General features: G+C 34.3%; 2 protein-coding genes across 20 annotated transcripts in view; both read left to right on the top strand.

Annotated features, from left to right (window-relative positions):
- lrrc7 (leucine rich repeat containing 7) overlaps window positions 1-13,021 on the top strand; it is a 178,276-nt gene extending 165,255 nt beyond the window's left edge. For 7 of the 19 annotated variants that reach the window (XM_044130270.1, XM_044130264.1, XM_044130276.1 and 4 more), the window contains one exon: window positions 2,772-6,964. In XM_044130270.1, the coding sequence (XP_043986205.1) occupies window positions 2,772-2,885 (114 nt within the window). In that variant the 3' untranslated portion in view covers window positions 2,886-6,964. Of the gene's footprint in view, window positions 1-2,298; window positions 6,965-12,934 lie in introns of those variants that run through there. The other 12 variants (XM_044130284.1, XM_044130265.1, XM_044130282.1 and 9 more) reach the window with 8 other exon arrangements.
- The window catches only part of LOC122839051 (discs large homolog 1-like protein), a 137,177-nt gene continuing 127,661 nt past the window's right edge, over window positions 11,356-20,871 (top strand). The window contains exons 1-4 of the mRNA XM_044130285.1: window positions 11,356-11,661; window positions 12,935-13,105; window positions 17,389-18,142; window positions 18,933-19,044. Of these exons, the coding sequence (XP_043986220.1) occupies window positions 11,643-11,661; window positions 12,935-13,105; window positions 17,389-18,142; window positions 18,933-19,044 (1,056 nt within the window). The 5' untranslated portion in view covers window positions 11,356-11,642. The remainder of the gene's footprint in view (window positions 11,662-12,934; window positions 13,106-17,388; window positions 18,143-18,932; window positions 19,045-20,871) is intronic.

Here is a 20,871-nt window from a genome sequence, read left to right on the forward strand (position 1 = left end):
GGCAACACAGCTATGGGTGGCAAGTAAAACAATCATCTTTTACCAAAGATACCAAAAATGTTTGGTAATTTTTTCTCAAAAAAGCCGAGCTTTTTTGATCATAATTGATTTGTGAAAATAATTTTTATAATTTTTTTTAAGTGAAACATCTGAAAGGTTTTATAGGCACTGCAGATTTATAATGTAAAAGATCCACATTTCATTCTGCTTTATATTCTGCCTCTGTATCATGACCATACAGATATCTGGCATGACCTTTCTCCCCCCGACTGTTTCATTTTTGTTTTCATCATTAGTTTCAAAAGCTTAGATGTTAAAGCTATATTCTTTAATAAGAGAGCTGCAACATATCAACTACCAACTCCATGTTTAATATAAGTTATAGAGTGTAAAGTAATATGTCCTAACTTGTAGAGATACTCAAGAAATGGGAATAAAAATCTCCTTCTGATCTTCATAATGAATCATGTAGTTCTGTTGTTTAAACTATTTCACTTTTAACAAGGCAAAACTGTCCTGCTGTAACTGAATTAATCCACTTCTTTCCCAATTTTAAGGAATTATTTTCTTAAAACAAGCACCTATATATTGCTGAAAAGTCACTTGTAAGTTAGTTTTGTCGTATTTCACGCTTACTAAGATATTTTCACTAAAAACTAAACCAAAAATACTTGGTAAGATTTTGTGTTTTTGCAGTGTAGAAGTCGATGCTGGTAACCGGAACATGTTTATTTTCACATTAGGTAAACAAGCAATTAATCAATAACAATATATATGCAGATAAACACGTGATCAGTATCAATAGTTAATAAACCTGGTAGAATATTCAATAATTTCACTGAACTCTGATCCAGAACCGCACAGCATTCTGGGGGATGTAGGCAGAGGAAAGGCTAAAGCCACTCTCAGGTAGCTGAGCAAACGATAGTGGAATCAACTCACCCTCTCACTCTTTGGTTACCTAGCAACTCACTCACTGCTTGGTTACCTAGCAACAACCTTTTGAGAAACTGGCACCAGCTTAAGATTTTCCCCATCATGCCTCATAACTGCTTAAAAAAAAACAATATTCACACCACCAGTTTGGCAGCATCTCGTATATTAAAAACAAATAGCTATGATCAATATCGACTGATATTAAACACTTATAGATTTTCATTCTATCCTAATACTTTGATACCTTCATTTTCTACAGAAGAACTTGTAAAGTTGTAGCGCAGTCGTTCTCAAACTGTCCTCCACTGCCGCCCCCTAGTGGTGTACCAGGTATTGCATGTAAACTTGTATGAGTTTTCATGCGTCTTTCACAAACGTTTCGATTCTTTTGAACGAGTTTCAGTTGGTGAGACCTGGTGTTTGTTTTGTTACAACAAATCCGGCCCGCCGTAGCTTTTTATGGGGCCCTCTGGACTCTGAAGTGACATACATAGAACCGTCAGAATAACAGCGTGCTTAAATATTAATTCACAAATCAAATCAGTTTTTATCTGTTTACTGTCAAATTACATCAATCTGTCCTTTCTGTTTCTTGCAAATTATCGTGAAAATTCACACAAAATCAACAAATCCCTGCGCTTTTTCGTGCTAGTACATTATTGCAGAATTTTGGATCTAAGTGATTGTTTACAGTATTTCTTAAACAGCTGCTTCAGCCTCTCTTAATGTCAAGTTATAATCTATAATGATATGGCAAGTAATAAAAAGCTGCATTTACCCTCATGCATTAGTGCAAATATTTCTAAATTAATACCACAAACACTTTGATTTTTATTGCAAAAAATCACAAAAATAATTGCAAAATCCTAGAAAGACTGAAAAGATTTAAAAATGTATTTATATTTTAACAGTTTTGTTTGCGGGTTTTATCAATACATTGTGGGACAACCGGCCCTTTAAGAACATTCATGATTTTGATTTGGCCCAACATTAAAATGATGTTGACATTTTAATTTTGATGTTGTTATCACAGGTCAGTTTAAGGTTAGGTGGTCTGTGTTTGTTTGTTAAAAGGGGTAAGTGATTCTCAGCCTGAAAAAGTTTGAGAAACCTTAATGTAGCTCAGTGCAATCGTTTAAACTGAATCCCAAAGCACAAACGAGGACGGCTAAAACTTCAATTTTTCGGTTTTTGAACATTAAGGGAACAATCAAGATAAGAAATCAGCGTCAGCTTTACGCTCATCTATGTTCCCCCGCCTCCTCTCTGTTGTCTACCATCTTCACTCCTAAAGTTGTACAGTTTAGCTGGATGAACTCATCTGAAAACCCTTTTTTGTCTTTACCCCTTCTCTTTCTACAGCATGACTGTGTAGCTCCTCCTCTTCTCTCTCTTTTCCCCCAACAGTGATGTGTTACTGAGATAATGATGGCAGTGACCCTCCATCCTCCCACAAAACACTCACACATTGACATGTGTATGGAAAATCTGCAGAACACATACCTCTATACACATGCGCACACACACACATTGCTGTTGACTGTGCTGCGTGTTTGCCTTGCAGGCTAACGGACATAGTTTTTTACACATGGAGCACGAGACAGCCGTCTCTCTGCTGAAGAGTTTCCCTCGGACCGTGCACTTGGTGGTTCTGAGAGACGGCAACACGCCATAGAAATAGTTTTATAACAAACAAACCCACTTCCCATCTCTACTCATCTCCATCCAACTCTACCCCACCTGCCCTCTGCTGGTGGCTTGTGGAACTGACATATGAGCCTTCTTTTTTTTCCTTCTTCTTCTTCTTCTTCTTGTTTTTTGTAACCTTTTTAAAGGAACATACAGACATCTATTTGCCTATTGCTGGACCAAAGGCGAATACTAGTGCCAAAAGTACCATGGGAAACATCTCTTCTCTTCTGTCTACCAGAGGTCAGCGACCTGATTGACGGACGGATGGACGGACGGACGGACCATGAAAGGATGCAACACTTTTCAGTTCCTTCAGGGCTGCTGCAGTTTGGATATTGTGGTTGTTTTCAAATGAGGCAGTTTTTCCATCAGCCAGTCAAATTTTAGTTATCTTTTATTGGAGGACTTTTTTATTTTATTTTATTTATTTATTTATTTATTTTGCTTTTCTTCACTTAACTCCAGTATGTAACTTTTTTTTTTTTTTTTACATATTTATTGAAACTGTCACTATTTCACTATTTATCTGTTTTGTTTGGTAATAAAACAGATAAACTGGGGGGAATAAAATAACCTCTGCCTATGCTTACTAGAAACAACCAATCAGAGAGCCAGGAGTCGGATCTTAGTGCTGTCAATCACTCTGAGATGGGCAAACAACCCAAATGTTAAACTCTAGTGAAACCAGCACTACTTCAACATAGTAGCCATCAACTAAGAGTAAAAAAGTATTGGGTAAAAAGTCTATTAAAGCACTGAGTAACTGATCAAATGATCAATTATTTCATATTTTAAAATGACATAATCAGAAGGAACAAAATATAAAGTTAAGTAGAAATTTTGCTAATTTAAGGACAAAATTACAAAAATTTATGCAAGTAATAAAAAATTAAATTAAAGGCAAAATAAAAATTTTTACAAACTTCTGAAACTTTAACAAAAACTGCATGTGTATGTCTTTGGTGATTTATTTTATCAAAACATGTTTGGTTTTCATTCAGTGGGTAGAAAATCCAAAAGATTTTCTCAAGTAAGCGCAGTGATACTTTGTAATAAGTACAATGTCTGAAGCTACCTTTTTTACTCAAGTGTAACTGGTTACTATCCAACTCTGATCACCCTCCATCTGATTGGCAGTGCTACCATAGAGCAAGCTGCAGCTAAAGCTAGTTAGCATGGCAGATAAATGTTTTACCTGTAACGGCAAGTTGTTTCTCCACCATTACCACATTTAGCAGCATGATCATGAGGATGATTGACAGCGCTAAGACCTGCCTCCTGGTTCTGATTGGTTATTTTAGGTTGGGAGCGCCACATTTCTTCAGACAGCAAGTAGAGCTCCTGAAGATCAATTTTCTTTCACAGATTATCTCTTTCATAACTAACTCAAAAATGGTGGCAATTTTAACAGATATTTGAATTTTTTTTAAATTAAAGTTACAAACTGCAGCTTTTAATGAATTTGTAGCATCTTGTTCATTGCCCTGTCAGTAGATCTGTTTTTTATAAAGCTTCTTTCTTAAGCTTCACCCATCATTCACATTTATTTACTTTATTATTTTGGGGTTTTTTTGTCTTTAACTTTTTTGCCTCCAGTGTACAGATAACATTCTGCCTTTTTGTACATATATGAAGATTTGGCTTTCCTGAGCTGCACTCTCAGTTGGGCCCAGACTGAAAGCTCTAAAGGTTTATGATTAATATAACTGTTAATAAACTATATTCAGATTTTTTATTATTATTATTATTTCCTGCAATTTTACAGGAGTCATTTCTCTGAATGGATTTTAGTTTTTTTCTAAAGTACTCCACAGTTTTACCTGTAAAGAAAACCCTTTTCATAGAACATCATTGCTGATAGTTTTTAGGTTAGAAAAGTTTAGCTTGCACAGCTGTGTTGAAAATAACCTAAGCAATATTTCTGCAGCTATTTGCAGCTGAGCCAACCTTGTCCTCTAGTGCCATCTACTGTACAAGTCATGCTAATGTTTACACCCACACTGCCATTCACTTGAACTAATAGGGATACACAAAAAGAGCCCTGTGCCCCCGTGTTCCCACACTCCATTTGCACCCCTGTGCACTGCTGCATTATGGCGCCCAATTTGTATCACAGAAAACTAATTCCTACTCCTTGATTTATCACCAGTGATAACAACTGTGCCATTGTTTGAAAGTCCAGTCTTCTTTTTTTCAAACGTTTGACTTGTACAATAGCCAGGTTTTTTCTCCATGTAAATCAGACTTGAAAGACCAGACATGTGAAGACGCTGATGCTTTTCCATAGAACTGTTTGGCTTACTCTGGTTCAAAATGTCAGATTTGCTTTGTCATGGCTTGGATGAGACTTGAACTGAAATCTGGTGTCATTGCTCAACAGTGATGTACTAATGGGAAAAATTGGTACAGATTAATGATCTATACGGAAGAGCACTATTACCACTAAAAAAAGAATCTTAATTCAATATCAAAATTCTGGCTTTAATCGCAGAATTTGAACTATTTTTCTCAGAATTCAGATTTTAAATTCAACTTAATCTTTTGAGATCACAAGTTAAAATTCTGGTGGTGGAAAAAGTCAGAAAGAAAATGGTCAGAACTCTTGAGAAAAAAAGTTGCAATTCTCTTTCTTTTTTCCTTTAATTTTCTTCCGTAGATGTATGTCTCAAAGCGTTTGTTGTTGCAGTGCCTTGAAAAAAGTATTCCTACCCTTTGAACTTTTCCACATTTTATGTTACAACCACAAGTTGCATTGTATTTTAAAAGGTTTTGATACAATGAACCATGTTGTTTTCAACATAGTAAAAAGTCACTGTTCACTCAATGAAAACTCAAAAAAAATTGAGATCTACCAATTTAGACATCTATAAACCAATTTTTATTATTTTTTTTATTGTTTTAGCTGCTCTTTTCAAAATAGTTTACACTCAGTCTAACAGAATGGAAAGTTTGAGGAGCCTTTTAATTATGTCTTTCCATAGATTATTCTCTCCAGACTTTGAGTAGGCCACATCTAAACAACTCCGTTATTTCAAAATTATTCACTACTTTGGAAAAAATGCGGTTGTGGTTGTAATGGCAACATGTGGACAAGTACACATGTTGGATACTTGCAATGCACAGTAAACTTCAACTTTCCCTGAAATATTTGTAGCCTGAAGTGGGAAAATTAAGTTTAATGGAAGTAAAAACAAAAACCAACAACTCATAATTCTGTTTTTGGAATGTTTTTGGCCAAAGATTGATTGACAGAGTTGTATTGATATGACAAAAGTAACAACTTTAAAAAATAAAAAGTTTTATTTTATGTTTACATTTTGTCATATGATGGCATCTTTCACTTTGCTGGTGCCCATCATGTGTCAGTCACGCTTTCATACGGACACAACACGGCACAGTTTAAATATTGTGGTTGAGAGATTGAACCCTATTTAGAGTTTGAAATATCAGAAGTTATTATGATGTGAACAGAGACAAATGTTTGATAATATAATTATTTTTTACTCTATGTTTCAGGTAATTCTTTCTAAATATATTGATATACCTTAGCTTTGCTCAAAACTTGTGATATTTTGTAAAGACACTTGTATCAAAGATATGGATAGAAGTACGCACAGTGTGACTTGAAGACCTACACAAGTACTATCCAAAACTTGTACAAAGATGTATTTCTACTGTATTTGTGAATTTGTGTTATACAAATGCATATTATTATATATATGTATATGAATATAAAAAACACCATTTTCTATGTGTTTAGATGATATAAGAGATGAACAAATGAGGATGGTTTCACTGTATATAAACTGTGAATGGAATATAATTTAAAATTACTCATATTGATTGTGAATGTACTCATGCTTTCTGCAGTACTTAACACGTACCCAACTTGAATGCTGCTTCTTCTACTGTAGTGTGACAAAAATGTACTTTGACCTCCGAGGAGAGAAACCCTGTCAAGTTATGAGTTGGACAAATTTTAGCGACGATCTTACGGAACTATTTATTCCTTTATTTATTTGCACATGCAAGTTGAAAATCCTTCCAGTTTTAAGTTTGAGTATCAATGCGAAGAAATGCAATTGCTGAAGTATATATATATAATATATATCATGTGTTTAGAATGCATTTTGCAGACACTACCTGTACATACTATTTAAGATACAGTTTTTACAACAAAAAAATATATGTATAAAATAGAAAAAATGCGGTGCAGCAATTATACTGGAGCCATTTTGGGCTCTGGGACGTACCATTTTTTCAATATATAAGAAGTGTTTTGAATAATGTACTAAAGTCTCTATTGTACAAATAATAAAAATGTCAATATTGGTAATGTTTGGTTATTCTGGTGTTTTACATTCTGGTTTTTGGGGGACACAAGTTTTTATTCTTTAATTTTTATTTCTTTTCAGGACGGAGGATGGAGAGATGAAGAAAATGTTAAATATTTTAAACATGGAAAAAAACATTAGCGGAAGACGGGAATATGAATGTTGAATGACGTGACGGACATAAAAATACAATTATTACAAAATATTTTGTTATACTAAACATTAGTAACATAGCATATTTATTCATAAATGAATCAATAAATTTATTTATATTGAATATATTTAATTATTTTGTATTTATATTAGATACATGCTTATATATGTATTTTATATGAATATTTAAATTAAATATATTTATATAATTTTCTATTAAATGTAATAGAAAATTACATTTATGATATAAATTGTATATTTAATGTATCATTTTTATATTATGCATATATATAAAAATAAAATATATTTTCAAAACTTTTAAAAATATTTTTTATATTAAATGTATTTTTACAAAATTATTTTTAAAAATTATACATTGCTATCAAAAAATTCTAGCATTATTTTAAAAATTTGTAATAAAAATGTATTACTCAACTTTATTAATCATGTGTTGTGATGCAAAAATGTTTGCATATAATTTACATAATTGTAAGTTATTTAAAATACTTTATACGACAAAAGTTATTTCATATAATAAAATATATTTTAGATTTTTTATATGCTCTAAGATAATATTTAATAAAATACATAAGCAGGGCTTTTTTAAAAAGCTTTACCATGTGTTATATTAAAAACAGATGAAGGAAGTATGTTCTGTGTCTTTTATCCATCAATCATATTGCATGCTGGAAAAGTAAAGGACGTCTTTTAAAGATTGTCTTGAATTAAAATTTTATTAAATATATTTGATGTCTTACATGCTAAAATATTTCTTAAAAACAGCATTAAAATTCAATTTCAACCTTGTTTTTAGCCAACCTAATGTTTTGTGCATGCTGATAATATAAAAGAAAAGATTAATGCAGATCACAGTTGTTTTCCTGTGAGTTTTACCTGAGCAGATGCTGCTTTGTCTCCCAGTTCATTAGTTTAAAAGCCTGGAAATGTTTTCAGCGCTCCTGATCCGTCCCTCTCAGCTTTTCTTGACATTTATCTGAGCTGAGACGGACAGCTCATCCCTCCTGCTTCAGAAACCAACCCTGAGGGGAGAAAACTAAAATATCCACATCTTTCACACATACATAAACTTACATTTAATTAAACTAATGTAAAATGTTGTGTCTTTGTGCCTACATCCGACTTTGATTTAGGAATACTGGCTGTCTTTTTTTTCATGGATTCAGACCTGTTTGTGTGTTATAAAGTGAGGTACACTTAGTTTTTATTAAATGTCAGTATCTTACCTGAAGAGGTCTAAATATTTTTTTAATTTTCTAATTAAAAACACCTGTGTCTGCCTAAGCAGCAAATGATGTTTATCTTTAAACATACTGAAAATGAGAAACTACACTGCAAAAACAAAATCTTAAAAAGTTTTTTGGTCTAGTTTCTAGTGCAAATAACTTAATATGCTTGAAATACACTAAAACTAACTTAGATGTAACTTTTCAACAAGATATGTGAGCTTATTTTAAATCAGTAATTCTTGATTTTTGATTTAAAAGTTCAAGTTCCACTAGCAGACTATTTAACTTATTGAAAAAATGTTAAAACTTGATATTTTTATTTTTGCATTCTTAGGAAGCTTGAAGAACAGTTAAACATTCTCACCCTGCAAAAACACAGGTTAAAACTTTTAGTTTTTACTTATTTTAGTTTCATTTTAGGTTTCATACAGCCAATCCTTCATTTTATGACTTCTGCCTTGTTCTAAATAGATCATAGCATATTACATTGCAAAAACACAACATTTTATCAAGTATTTTGGCCTAGTTTCTATTGCATATATCTTAATACACTTGAAGTGATTTACAGTAACTTTTGAGTAAGATATAGGAGGTTAATTTAAGTCAGTAATTCTTGAATTTTGATGAAAAGTAATTGTTTTATTGGTTGATCATTTCACTTATAACATAAAAAATTCTTATATGTGAAATAATCTACTTCTTTCCCAATTTTAAGTAATTATTTACTTAAACCAAGCTCCAATATCATGCTGAAATTTACTTATAAGTTAGTGTTATCTTATTTCAAATGAACTAAGATATTTGCACTAGAAATTAAACCAAAAATACTTGGTAAGACTTTGTGTTTTTGCAGTGCATTATTCTATTGGCAGACTTTCTTCGCTCTTTCCTTCACGTCTAATTTAAGTTAATTATATATTTTTTGACTCGTACCATTCCCCGCTGCTGTTCTCTCAGCATCAGTAGCCTTTGTACAAGACTGACAATAAACAATAGAGTTTAACATTACACACACACACACAGACAGTTGTGTTTTCATGACTTGTGAGGACTTTTACATTGACTTCCATTCATTTTCCACAGCCTACTTCTTAACCCTCCCCAAACCATCACATACCTAACTTCAACCCTAATCCTAAATCTAACCATCACAAACCTAACTCCTCACCCAAAAAGAGAAAATGTCCCCACAAAAAGCCATGGTCCCCACAATCCCACAGGTCCCCACGAGGATATAAAAACCTGGTTCACACACACACACACACACACACACACACACACACACATGTCCTTTTGTTCCTTCCTCATTAGTCTGTCTTTTACACACTGGCTTTAAACAAAAATGGTACTTCTGTATTCTGAAAGCCCAACCCACTTACATAATGATGCATGCTTTTCTACCCACACTGATGCCGGAATGAGTGTGTGAATGTGTGTGTGAGAGAATGTGTTTTGTTCACCAACCACAGCAGTCAATAAGCTCTTGTGACTGGATCGATAACAATACCAGAGACTCTGACCTGCATTCAGCTGATGAAAGACAGCCAAATCTATCCAACATGCAGAATTTTTTTATTGTCTTTAATTTTCTGTTTCTTTAAAACCTTAGAGTTATATTTGTAAGTTTGGTTACAGCTGAACCAAATAAAAATATCTTAGCATGCTACATTTGAAATTCTGAGAAAAATTGGTCGATTTGGAGAACTCCACTTGGTAATCAATACTGAATCAATCATAGTTTGTGCTTGGCTTCGGTCATTCTGAAAATGCATGTGATATATTTCATGTATGGCAGCAAAGCATTACTTGTACTGATTTTAACCATTTTTGACAAAGACAGAACAATATTAATGCAGCAATAAATAAATTATAAGAAAGCAAAGCAAAAATGTGTCATGATTCTGGCCTGTCTGCCGGCTTTGTTTTCCTCCTCAGCTTTCACCTCTCCAATCAAACTCGTCTGGTTCTCTGGTTACATTTACTCAGTTACATCGACTTGAGTAACTTTTTTTAAAAATTTACTTTTAGGAGTATTTTACTATGCTGTACTTTTTGCTTTTGCTTAAGGAATTTTATCACAAAGTGTCATTTCTCGAGTAAAATTATTTGGATTTTCTATTCTAAATAAAAAATAAATATGTTTTAATCAAAATTTTACCGCAGACACACACCTGCAGTTTGTGTTAAATTTTCATCAGTTTTTTTTTATTGAAATGAATTGATTTGGAATTTTTTTTCTTTTGTCTGATTTTGTTTTTGTTACTTATATGAATTGTCATTTTAGTCCATAAAATACAAAATAAAAAATGTTGGTCCGTCTGATGACGTAATTTTTAAATATGAAATGATTGATAATTTGATCAGTTACTCAGTACTTGAGTAAACTTTGTACTCTTACTTGAGTAAAATGTTTGGGTACTCTGTGTGCGTGTGTGTGTGTGTGCGTGTGTGTGCGTGCGTGTGTGTGGGTGTGTGTGTGTGTGTGTGTGTGTGTCTTGACTTTGCAGCAACAAGCCGTGGCTAGAGGTTAGCTTTAATTACAAACCGCACATTTTCCAGACAGAACCAAGGAACAAGCCCGGGCCTCTGTTTGGATTACACCTGTAACATTTCACAACCACCCACTCGTTTTAAACAATTTAAGAACAAATAAATATAAATCCACCCAAACCCAACACAATCAGGGCAAAAGGCAGCTTTCCGAGTCTATGTCTAATACAGATAAGAGTCAGATCTATCAGGGGGAAAAAACTAAATCTTTTACTCTGCTGAGTGGATTAGGTGTGGATTCAGCGCACACCCTGGAATAGATCGGGCGTTTATCCACTGCGCACAATATAGCTGTTTAACATCACAATACCAGCAGGACACACAAGCTCCTTATAAAGAGCCTCTTTACTGACTGTGTGTGTGTGTTGGCCAAACCGGTTGGACCACGTCAAGACACCTGAATGAAGAAATAGAGAACTAGTTTGACCGGGACTGACTTTAAAGCGAAAGAAAAAATAAATAATAAAAGTCAGGCGTTACCGGCGGACTACTAAGTTCAGGTGTTTTATCGTTTATGTCAGCGATAAGCGGCGTTGTTGTTTGTTTGTTTTGAACAAGTTTCCTTTAGCTTTAAGCGACCAATTGTTGCGGAGACATTTCGGTGTCCCAGTTTGGAGGAAAGCTGCGGCAGGACAGACGCACACATCTGTAATAACACACACACACACACACACACACACACACACACACACAGCGATACAGCAACACAAGCTGCGCTGCGCCCTTCACCATGCCTGTGCGACAGAAAGGTAACTCAACTCTTTTTTATTAAATATCCTCCCGTTTTATTATTATGTTACAGCTCAGCTTTTCTTTATTCCAAACTGTTGGAAATAAATCGTCTTTATCGCTCGGAAAATGTCGCGTTGATCGGATCCTCTTTCCGCCGGTGCAGAAACTTTTCGGAAACACCCGCAGTTTATGGTTTAATTGTTCACTGATCTGATATGTGAAGTAAATAGAAGCTATTTCACATTAGCAGTTCACGCTGACGACTCCAATTTACAGAGATATATGAGTAATAAGGGTTTAGCCGACAAAAAATGTTGTTATGGTTGCGTCATGTCCCACTCTTATCATGTTGAAGAGTGCAGGTTTGAGTTGTAATCAAGGGTAAATAGCACCAACAAAGAAGACGAAGAAATCCTACATGGTAGGTTGGTTGTTCGGAGTCCTGTATCCAGGCATATTAATGGAAAGTTGAGTGGAAGAAAAAAGTAGGGGAGAGAAAATGTCATAAGCAGGTAGCATGACTGGATTATTTTGGTGTTTCCAAATCAAATCAAAGTAAATTTAGAGATTCTTAATCCACATTGCTCAATGTTTGATGATTGGGAGAGTCCACTGTGTTTTAACAATTCAATTAACAATTGAATGTTTATTGAACTTAACAATTCAATTAAGTTTTGGTAAAAGGAAGATGAAAAAATTAATGTTCTTTACTAAATATAATAATTTTACAATTTTCTGAGAAATTGAAGTTTTGGGTCCTATTACCAAAGTTATCAGAAGTAAAATACTTGAAATATATTTCCTTTTGTGTAACGAATCTATGTATATGTTTTACTTTTTGATTATAACTTCTAAATTGAATAAAATGTTCAATGTTATTTTAAATTACTGTGATGCATTTGCATTTTAAGTCAAATTAAATTAACCCAGGACACTAAAATGATGTTTATTTCTAAAGTTTGAAGGTTTGTTTTTTCCAGCTGCACCAGTTGCTTGCAGGAACTGCTCCACATTGACATTTGTCTTCAGGCAACCGAAAGATTGGGAAACGCCTCAATGAAAACATTACTGAGGCTGTTCTTTTAAATATAACTTTATAGTTTAAATCAGTTTGAAACCAATTTGTGAAATAAATTAAGAAAGTTATTTTAACCAGATATAATCCAATCCAGCTCTTAATAAAGGCTTTTAACGCAAAGTGCATAATCTCCTTATTTTACTTTGGATTTTTTTTTGTCTTATTTTGTAATGTTGACGTTATTTGTGACATATTTTATGTATTCTTATAAGATGCCCAGCGGGCCCTGGAGCTGCTCCAGCAGTACCGGGTCAAACTGAACCAGAGACAGCAGAACCAGAGTCGGAGCAAACAGGGTTCTGCAGAGGAGGACCGTCAGCTGACGCAGTCTTTGGACCGAGTCATCAACGTCTTCCAAAGTCAACTCTTCAGCGCTCTTCTTGGTAAGAACATTTTGCACAAGTAGGAACCAGCATAACTTTTTCCTTTTTTACATCTGACAAGAAGAGTTTTAGACTATGACATATCCTGACAAATTGTGAAAAAATGTATAAATAAATGGGGAAAAATATGTATAATGGCTCATTAAGTTTATTATGGAAAGAAATAAAGTAGAACATTTTTGTCAAAAAAAACACCAAACAGAAATTTTGAGATTAATTAAACTCAGAAGTTTCTGAGTTTGACAAGTTTAAAAATTGCTAGAAAAAAAACTCTGAAATATTCAAATTAATGTCAAAAATCTTCTTGATAAAAGAAATTAGTAAATTTCCACCAAACAATTCTGAAATTTTGGTATTAATATCAAAACTTTTCTAGAAAAAACAAAAAAATGTCTGTTTGAAAAGTTGAGAAATATTTTTTTTGCCAGAAATTTAATTATGTTATTATCTGTCTGCCATATGTGTATCTTAATGATATATTGTTTTATCTATACTTTACTATTTTTACTCTCATTAAAAATAACACCAGTTAGCAAAGTTATTTTCTGTACATTAGTTCTAACTTTTAGCTAACGGCATCTGTTTTTCATAACATAAAAACATTTGATTGTGTAAACAAGAATATATCCACTTAAAGTAAAAACCGGTCAGTTGGAGGATCAGATTCACTTACTGAAGGCATCTGACTTTACATCACCTAAACTACCAAATTTCTCTTTTTGCATGTTTTTGAACATGTGTGCATAGTTTGTTGTCACCTTTCACTCATTTTCCTCTCTGGTGTTAAAGTTGCATCATGATAATGGAAAATGTTTTGCAGTTTAATTCTGTAATTCCTTTAATGAACACTTGATGATTTATTGCAAATGATTCATCTGCAGCTAGAAATACGTCTAACATGTAAAAAGCATGATTTAGCATTTATACAGTTTACAGTTAATCTGTTGGCTATTTATTTTCAAATTCAAAAATACTTTATTAATCCCAAATGAAACATAAATGTGGTTAGATTCTTCAAAGTGTTACTGAAGGAAAAATCGGCCAACAGCCAGTTCTTCATGTAAAGATTTTCCAGATTTTTATATTTAAAATTGCATGTTTTATTTGACAGATTTTGGTCTAAAATATAATTACTTTTTATTCATTTTCATTAATTGGGCTAACTAATTAATAATTGGATAGCAAAAGGTGCTTTTATTTTCTTTTGATGCTAAAACTTGAGGAGTTTTGGGTAAAACATTTTAACAAGCAAAGAAGGTTTTTCTTATCCTAACTGCAAAATGTTTCTATTTTTGCACTGTTCTGGCTTCATTAATGATATGTTTAGCAAATGTCCTTTTTTGAATCTGTGTGCTCTAGTTAATGAACTATTAACTAGAATTAATTCAATTAATCACAATTAATTGTCTCAGCCCTAATTTCCAAAGCTTATTTAAAAAACTCCTACTTCAATTTTTCACAAACCACGATTGTTAATGATGATGATGAATTTTATTTCAGATAGAAATTTCACCAAGAGGGAACCAAACATAATAAAAAGTAGAACTTTAGTACTTTTTAAGTGTAAATACAATGCCGTACTATCAAATATACATAGTCAAATAAATGCAAATACATCACTTGTTTGGTGATTATAAGTATGACGTTCTTCTAAATGTTCTACTAAAACCTTGCGGCATCACTGTTTTCTTCCTCTTCTTTATCTCTTACTAAGCTGTAAAAGTTACCAAACCTTTTGGAGTTTGCTTTGTTGACATGAGCGACGATTTATTACTTAATTACCTTTGCATGCATACAGGGAGGGGAAGGAAAACCTACAACTTTAACACCTTCTGCTACATTCATAAAGTGGCCGTACTGTAAAAAACACAAAATATTACCAAATGTTTTCGTCTAGTTTGTAGTAAATACCTTATTACACTTAAAATGAGACAAAATTAACTGAAAAGTAACTTTTTGGCAAGGAGCTGATTTTATTGAATTGGCAGATTATTCCTCTAATAAGGAAAACCTGGTGTGAAATAATTGACTTCTTTCCCAATTTTAAGTAATTATTTACTCAAAACCAGCTTGAATATCTTGGTAAAAGTTATTTGTAAGTTAGTTTTGTCTTATTTCAAGTGTAATAAGACCAAAAATACTTGGTAGGATTTTGTGTTTTTGCAGTGTAATAGTTTTAATAAGATAAGTGGAAGTTGTTTTAACTTTTCCTTTGAAGGTGTAAAAGCATGAAAACTTTTTGTTGCAGTATTCCATCTGTACACTTGAGGGCCTCAGTGTCCATGCTATCTCTGTTTGGCTAACATGGAGATGTTTAGAGATTGTTTTATTTTAATCTTATCTCAGTAGCTATTTTATGAAGGACAATTTTGTTTACAGAGACTTCATAGTTCATTTTATTTGTTGTTTTGTTATTTTTTCATATTTAAAATGTCTTCCAGTTTCAGTGTTAAATGTTAATTAGAATTGGAAGTTTATTGATCTTTGAGAATGTGTTTTTTCATAATTAACATTGTGTTACTCAAAAACAGCAATATTATCGTGTATCGCAATAACTTCTGGGACAATTTATCGTACAGTAATGTTTGTCATTGTGACAGGCATATTTGCACATATCTGGTTCTCTGTTTTGTTTTCTAAAGTTGCAGGAATTGCTTACAGCAAAAGAAAACATTATTTATTTGCGTCCCTACAAATATTTACAAGCATCTACATACCGGTATTTGTTTTTCACTCAGTAGGTAGAAAATCCAGAAGTTTTACTCAAGTAAGAGTCGCAATACTTCCTAATTAAATTACTCAAGTAAAAGTGTAAAGTACAGCATAGTAAAAGTACATTTAAAAAAAAGTTACTCAAGTAAATGTAACTAGTTACTACCCAACTCTGATGCTTTGACAGTAAAATAATTGCCACTCTTATCTCAAAGCTGTGACAGCAGTTACCTTTATTACGCAGTGTTTCCATTTCTGGGCCCTTTGTTTGGCCCTTTAGAGAATGATCATATGTAAAGTATTTGAGGCTGGAGGAGTAACAGCACAGATCCTGCTTAAGTTGTGCAGGAATTGAGCAGAAGAGAGAACAGCAGCCGTCACCGTGACTAAATCTGAACCATGATTGCAAAGAGGCTTGTAAGAAGGAGCAGCGAAGGTGAGGAAGCTAAAGCAGCTTGACCATAAAGCTCAGTATGACATTTGCTAATTGAAAGGTGAGTGATTAGCAGATGTGATCTGGCTTTGAGTTTGTTCATTCTCTAAGAAGGAAAGGACTCTGTACTTTCTTTGGTAGCCAGTTTGAAATAAAACAATGGTGTTTCCCTCAGTGTTTTATAAGCCTGGTGAGCATCATGTAAGTTTGAACAAATATGTGAAAACAAATGTGCAAAAGTCTTCCAATAACATAAGTATCTAGTGATATGTTCACATTTCCTGTCAACTTTTAAAAAACTTTAACATGTTTGGCTGCTGCAAAACAATCAAAACACTCAGAAAATCAAGTTGGAGGTTAACATCAGTCCAGCAGCTTGTGCCCCTATCCACTACATAAAATACAATAAAAAACCCTAAACAAACTGCAAAGCAGCAACTCTCAGTGAGGAGTTAGCAACAGTTAGGAGCAGTTAATATTTGTAAAAATAAACATAGGCAAAAAGTTCAACATTAATTACAACAGTTAAAAACGTATTCAAAACATGGCAAAATTACTCATGAAACTCTGCAAATGATCTAAATAAAATATGTGTTAAAATATAACATTTGTAAAGAAAACACAGAGCTGATCCTAATACGTACCACAGTTACCGAGGGCAACAGAACAAAAGGGGAGGAGCTGTAGGTTGCTGGTTGCTACGGTAACCACCAACCGTCAAGAGCAGCAGAACATAACTTCGATACATTTTTAGCTAAAGTCTGGAGAAACAGCTTCATGATTAAGTAAAATCAATTCAAAGAATAAATAAACAAATTTGGACAAACTTCACATCTGTAATGTTGCAAAAATAAAACTCTGGTATACATTGACCAACGTATTTGATGTGTATAATTCTGGCACTCATCAGAATATAATGTGTTCAGTTGTTGACTGTATGGTGTTTTCTTTAACAGAAAACTTTGTAGTTTTCTGTTTTTATTATGTAAAACACTTTGAAGCACCCTGCTGCTGAAATGTGCCTCTACCACTGAGCTTAGGGGAAACCCCTGGTGTTTATTATAATAATAATTATTACTCCTTATGAACTGTTTCATTAATTCTTTAGTCATTGTTCAAAGTTCTAATATCTCCACAGATATACAGGAGTACTACGAGGTGACAATCCTGCAGGACACTCAATGTTCTGAGAAACTTCCAGCTCCAGCAGTAAGTCCTTCATGTCCCCCTGCCTCTGGAGAACCATCCAAACCCAGCAAGACCAAGTCTATCAAATCCACTTCCCTACCTAACCAAGATGGAGCGCCTACAAAAACAGCATCTTCTCCGACACGACAGCCCAGCATACCACAGTCTCACCCTGCCAAAGTAAAGTACCGTGCTCCTCCTCCACCCGTCCAACCAGGAAGCTCTAAGTCTGCAGAGCTGGTTATTTCCAAACCCTCTTCACCCTCTGCTGCCTCGCCTCCCAGTGCTACTGTCAGCAGTGTGGAAACTCCCAATGTTCCCACTAAACCATCTCAAAATGGAACCAGCTCGCATGTGACTGACGCAAACTCACAGAGTACAACAAACCCAAAAGACCCAGCTGCCTCTAAAGACCTGAATCTGGTGACTGTCTCCGCGCTCGTCTCCAGCACCATCCAGGGTCTTGTGTCACCAACCACTCCAGATAACGCTACTCCTACTAGCATCACTCCAACCACCAGTCCTGGTCTAAATACAGGCTCGGGAGCTGGTGTTTTTGCAGCTGCTTCCATCAGTAACGATCCAGAAACGAGCGTCATCAAAGCAAGTAAAAGTCCAACGAGTCCCAGTCATGGAAAATTCACATTCGAGAGCAAAAGTCCAACAAGTCCTTCAGCCAAGCAAAGCAAAGGACTTCCTCTTAGGTAAGTGAGCTCTCTTATTTCCTTGCTGTTGAGCAGTGGTAGTAATACATTTGTTGGCAGTTTTGTTAATGAATTGAAGGACTCATTGAACAATAAGAAACAGTCGTCCAAGATGTAATATTACTAGGGCTGTGGTAAACGATTATTTTAGTAATTGAGTAATCAATCAATTATCCTGTAGATCAATTGAGTAATCAAATGGAAAACCGTCCTGTTCTGTACTAACTACTTACGCTAGTTGACCACTTTTTTCTCGCTCTCTGTATTTTGACTTAAAAAAAGTCAAAATATTGTAATTTTACACCTCAATTAGGTAATGACTACTCAACAGAAGATAAAATAAAAAATAAAAAAAATGTGTTCAACTGTTGTTGAACAATAACTGACGGGCGTTTTCTCCCAACGTCCGCCATTTTGATGAGGACAAGTATGGAGCGTCGTATTTTGATGTAAACCGTTTGTGTGTGTGTGGGTGTGTGTGTGTGCGTGTGTGTGTGTGTGTGTGTGTGTGCGCGTGTGCGTGCGTGTGTGTGTGTGTGTGGGCGCGTGTGCGTGCGTGTGTGTGTGTGTGTGTGGCTTCAAAAACAAAGGAAATAACTTCAGTATGCTTCAGACAGTTCTATGAAAGCATCATACAGTTCCTCTTAAATTTTTTGCTGTTAATTCCCGTTTTTATTTATAACAAAAATCTGTTTTTAATTTGAGTTTTTGTTATTTTGTTAGTTTTAATGAACTTTAAAAACCTTGGTGAGTTCATGCGCTGAAATTTCTTCCTTCTTTGTGTTCCCAGTCCAACCAGCGCTGGGCAGGGAAAGGCTACCAGTGATAGCCCCGGCTACGGACAGACCCGCTCCCAGTTGGCCGCAGCCCCACCGGCCGCAACCCCACCGGCCACAAACAGGGTAAGCCGTTTCTTCTTTCTGTGTCTGTGCTGAAGGAAACGTAGAGAAAGTAACTCACTGGCGAAGCTTGATGAGCGAGCTTGGAGACTTTGATTAGGATTTGCGTCCAGAAAAACAAAACATTCACCTCTTTTGTCAGAGTTCTCTTTTCTGTGCTGGCTGTTTTTACACAATTGCATTTTCATGGCTTTCATTACATTACGTAACATGGCAAGTGGTGTCAGATCACTTTCATACAATAATATGGTTTGGTATACCATAGGATATTTTGTATGCACATTGAGTTTTGACTTGATGCTGTTTCTGGAGATTTGGCTTGGGATTTATTGGTTTACTTTTTAAATTATTTTCACAATATGTTTGAAAAGATATCTGCTTCTGCTGGTCTGAATTGTTGACATTTATGTGCTGCTCAGATTCAATTATAACCGGATAGAGAAACGTTTCTTGAGAAACTTTTTCTTTTAGTTCCACTATAAGATCTAATATAGTTTCTCAGGATACACTTTGATTCTCCTTTCACTTCTGATTAAAATAATGAAAAATTCAGGTGCACCCTCACTAAATTAGAACATCGTTAACAAAATAATGATATTCTGTAATTCAGTGTAAAAAATTAAACTCAAATATTATATAAACTCAATCTGTTTCTTCCTGCTACATTTGAATTCATAACTTGCAACTACAAAAAATTTATTTCAAACAATTTGGAGAATTACATAAAACATATAAAACATTTTTTTTAGATATTTTATGGCCACATTATCTCCTATGCAATCGTAAAAAATGTTTCTGACCTGACAGTTTTCCAGCAGACTCAGTGAGTATAAACCACCAAACATTATTGCTGATTGAGATGGAGAATTTTATCAAAACATCACGACTGAAGGAAAAATAAAAGTTGAACAAACAGCAAAAATAACACAAGAATTGGACATGTGGAAATTTTGGATTAATCTAAAAATATCTGAGTATTTTTTTTTTTTTTACCTTTGGAGCTCAGAAATGTCCATGTTTTAAAAAGAAACAAACTTTCTGAAATTTATCTCCAAAATTTTGAGTGCTTTTTTTTATTATTTGAAATTTGTCGAGAAAATGATGAGAGATACTAGACTAAAAAATTGCAGATTGAGCAATAAGTCATGTTCAGTTGTTGAGTTCATGTAGAAAATAAAGAACACGACTGTGAAAAAGTCTAAGTTAATCCTCTTGATAGCTAAAATTAATATTCTAGCTTTCTGAAAAGCATAAGAATGAACAGAAATACATTAAATTAGTAAAATTAACTAAATTATTGACTTCCAATCAAAATTATTATTAATGATGTCTGACTAAAAACATGCCAGGAAATAAAAATTTACATCACTGTGTGAAGATTTTAGAGTCTTAAGGAGCCTTAAGATCATTTCTACCAACAAAGTTGAAAGTAGAGCATCTTTTCTATACTGCTGTCACTGTTCACTCTGTCTAACCCCCACTTCTACTAGAGACTTGACCTGGTAAAGCAGTGGAGAGTGGTGTGTGTGTGTGTGTGTGTGTGTGTGGGCGTGTGTGTGTGTAGTTTTTGCATGCGCTCATGTCTGTGTACACATGTCTGTCTGCGAGTGTTTGCCTGTTCATCCATGTGTGTGCACCAGTCTCTCGATGCCGCCTGTTTTCTTTTTCTTTTCTTTTTTTTATCTGCTGAGTTTGGTTGGCGTGCGTACGCAGATGCATATTTATATACACGGATAAATCTAATTCTGAGCCTTGCGCTCCTCTGCGAGGTCAGAATGTGGAAACCGGCTGCCATTAACCGAAGACGGCAGCTGAAAAGCCAGAGAGCGG

This window comes from Gambusia affinis, linkage group LG10 (assembly GCF_019740435.1).
Source record: "Gambusia affinis linkage group LG10, SWU_Gaff_1.0, whole genome shotgun sequence".
Lineage (NCBI taxonomy): Eukaryota > Metazoa > Chordata > Actinopteri > Cyprinodontiformes > Poeciliidae > Gambusia > Gambusia affinis.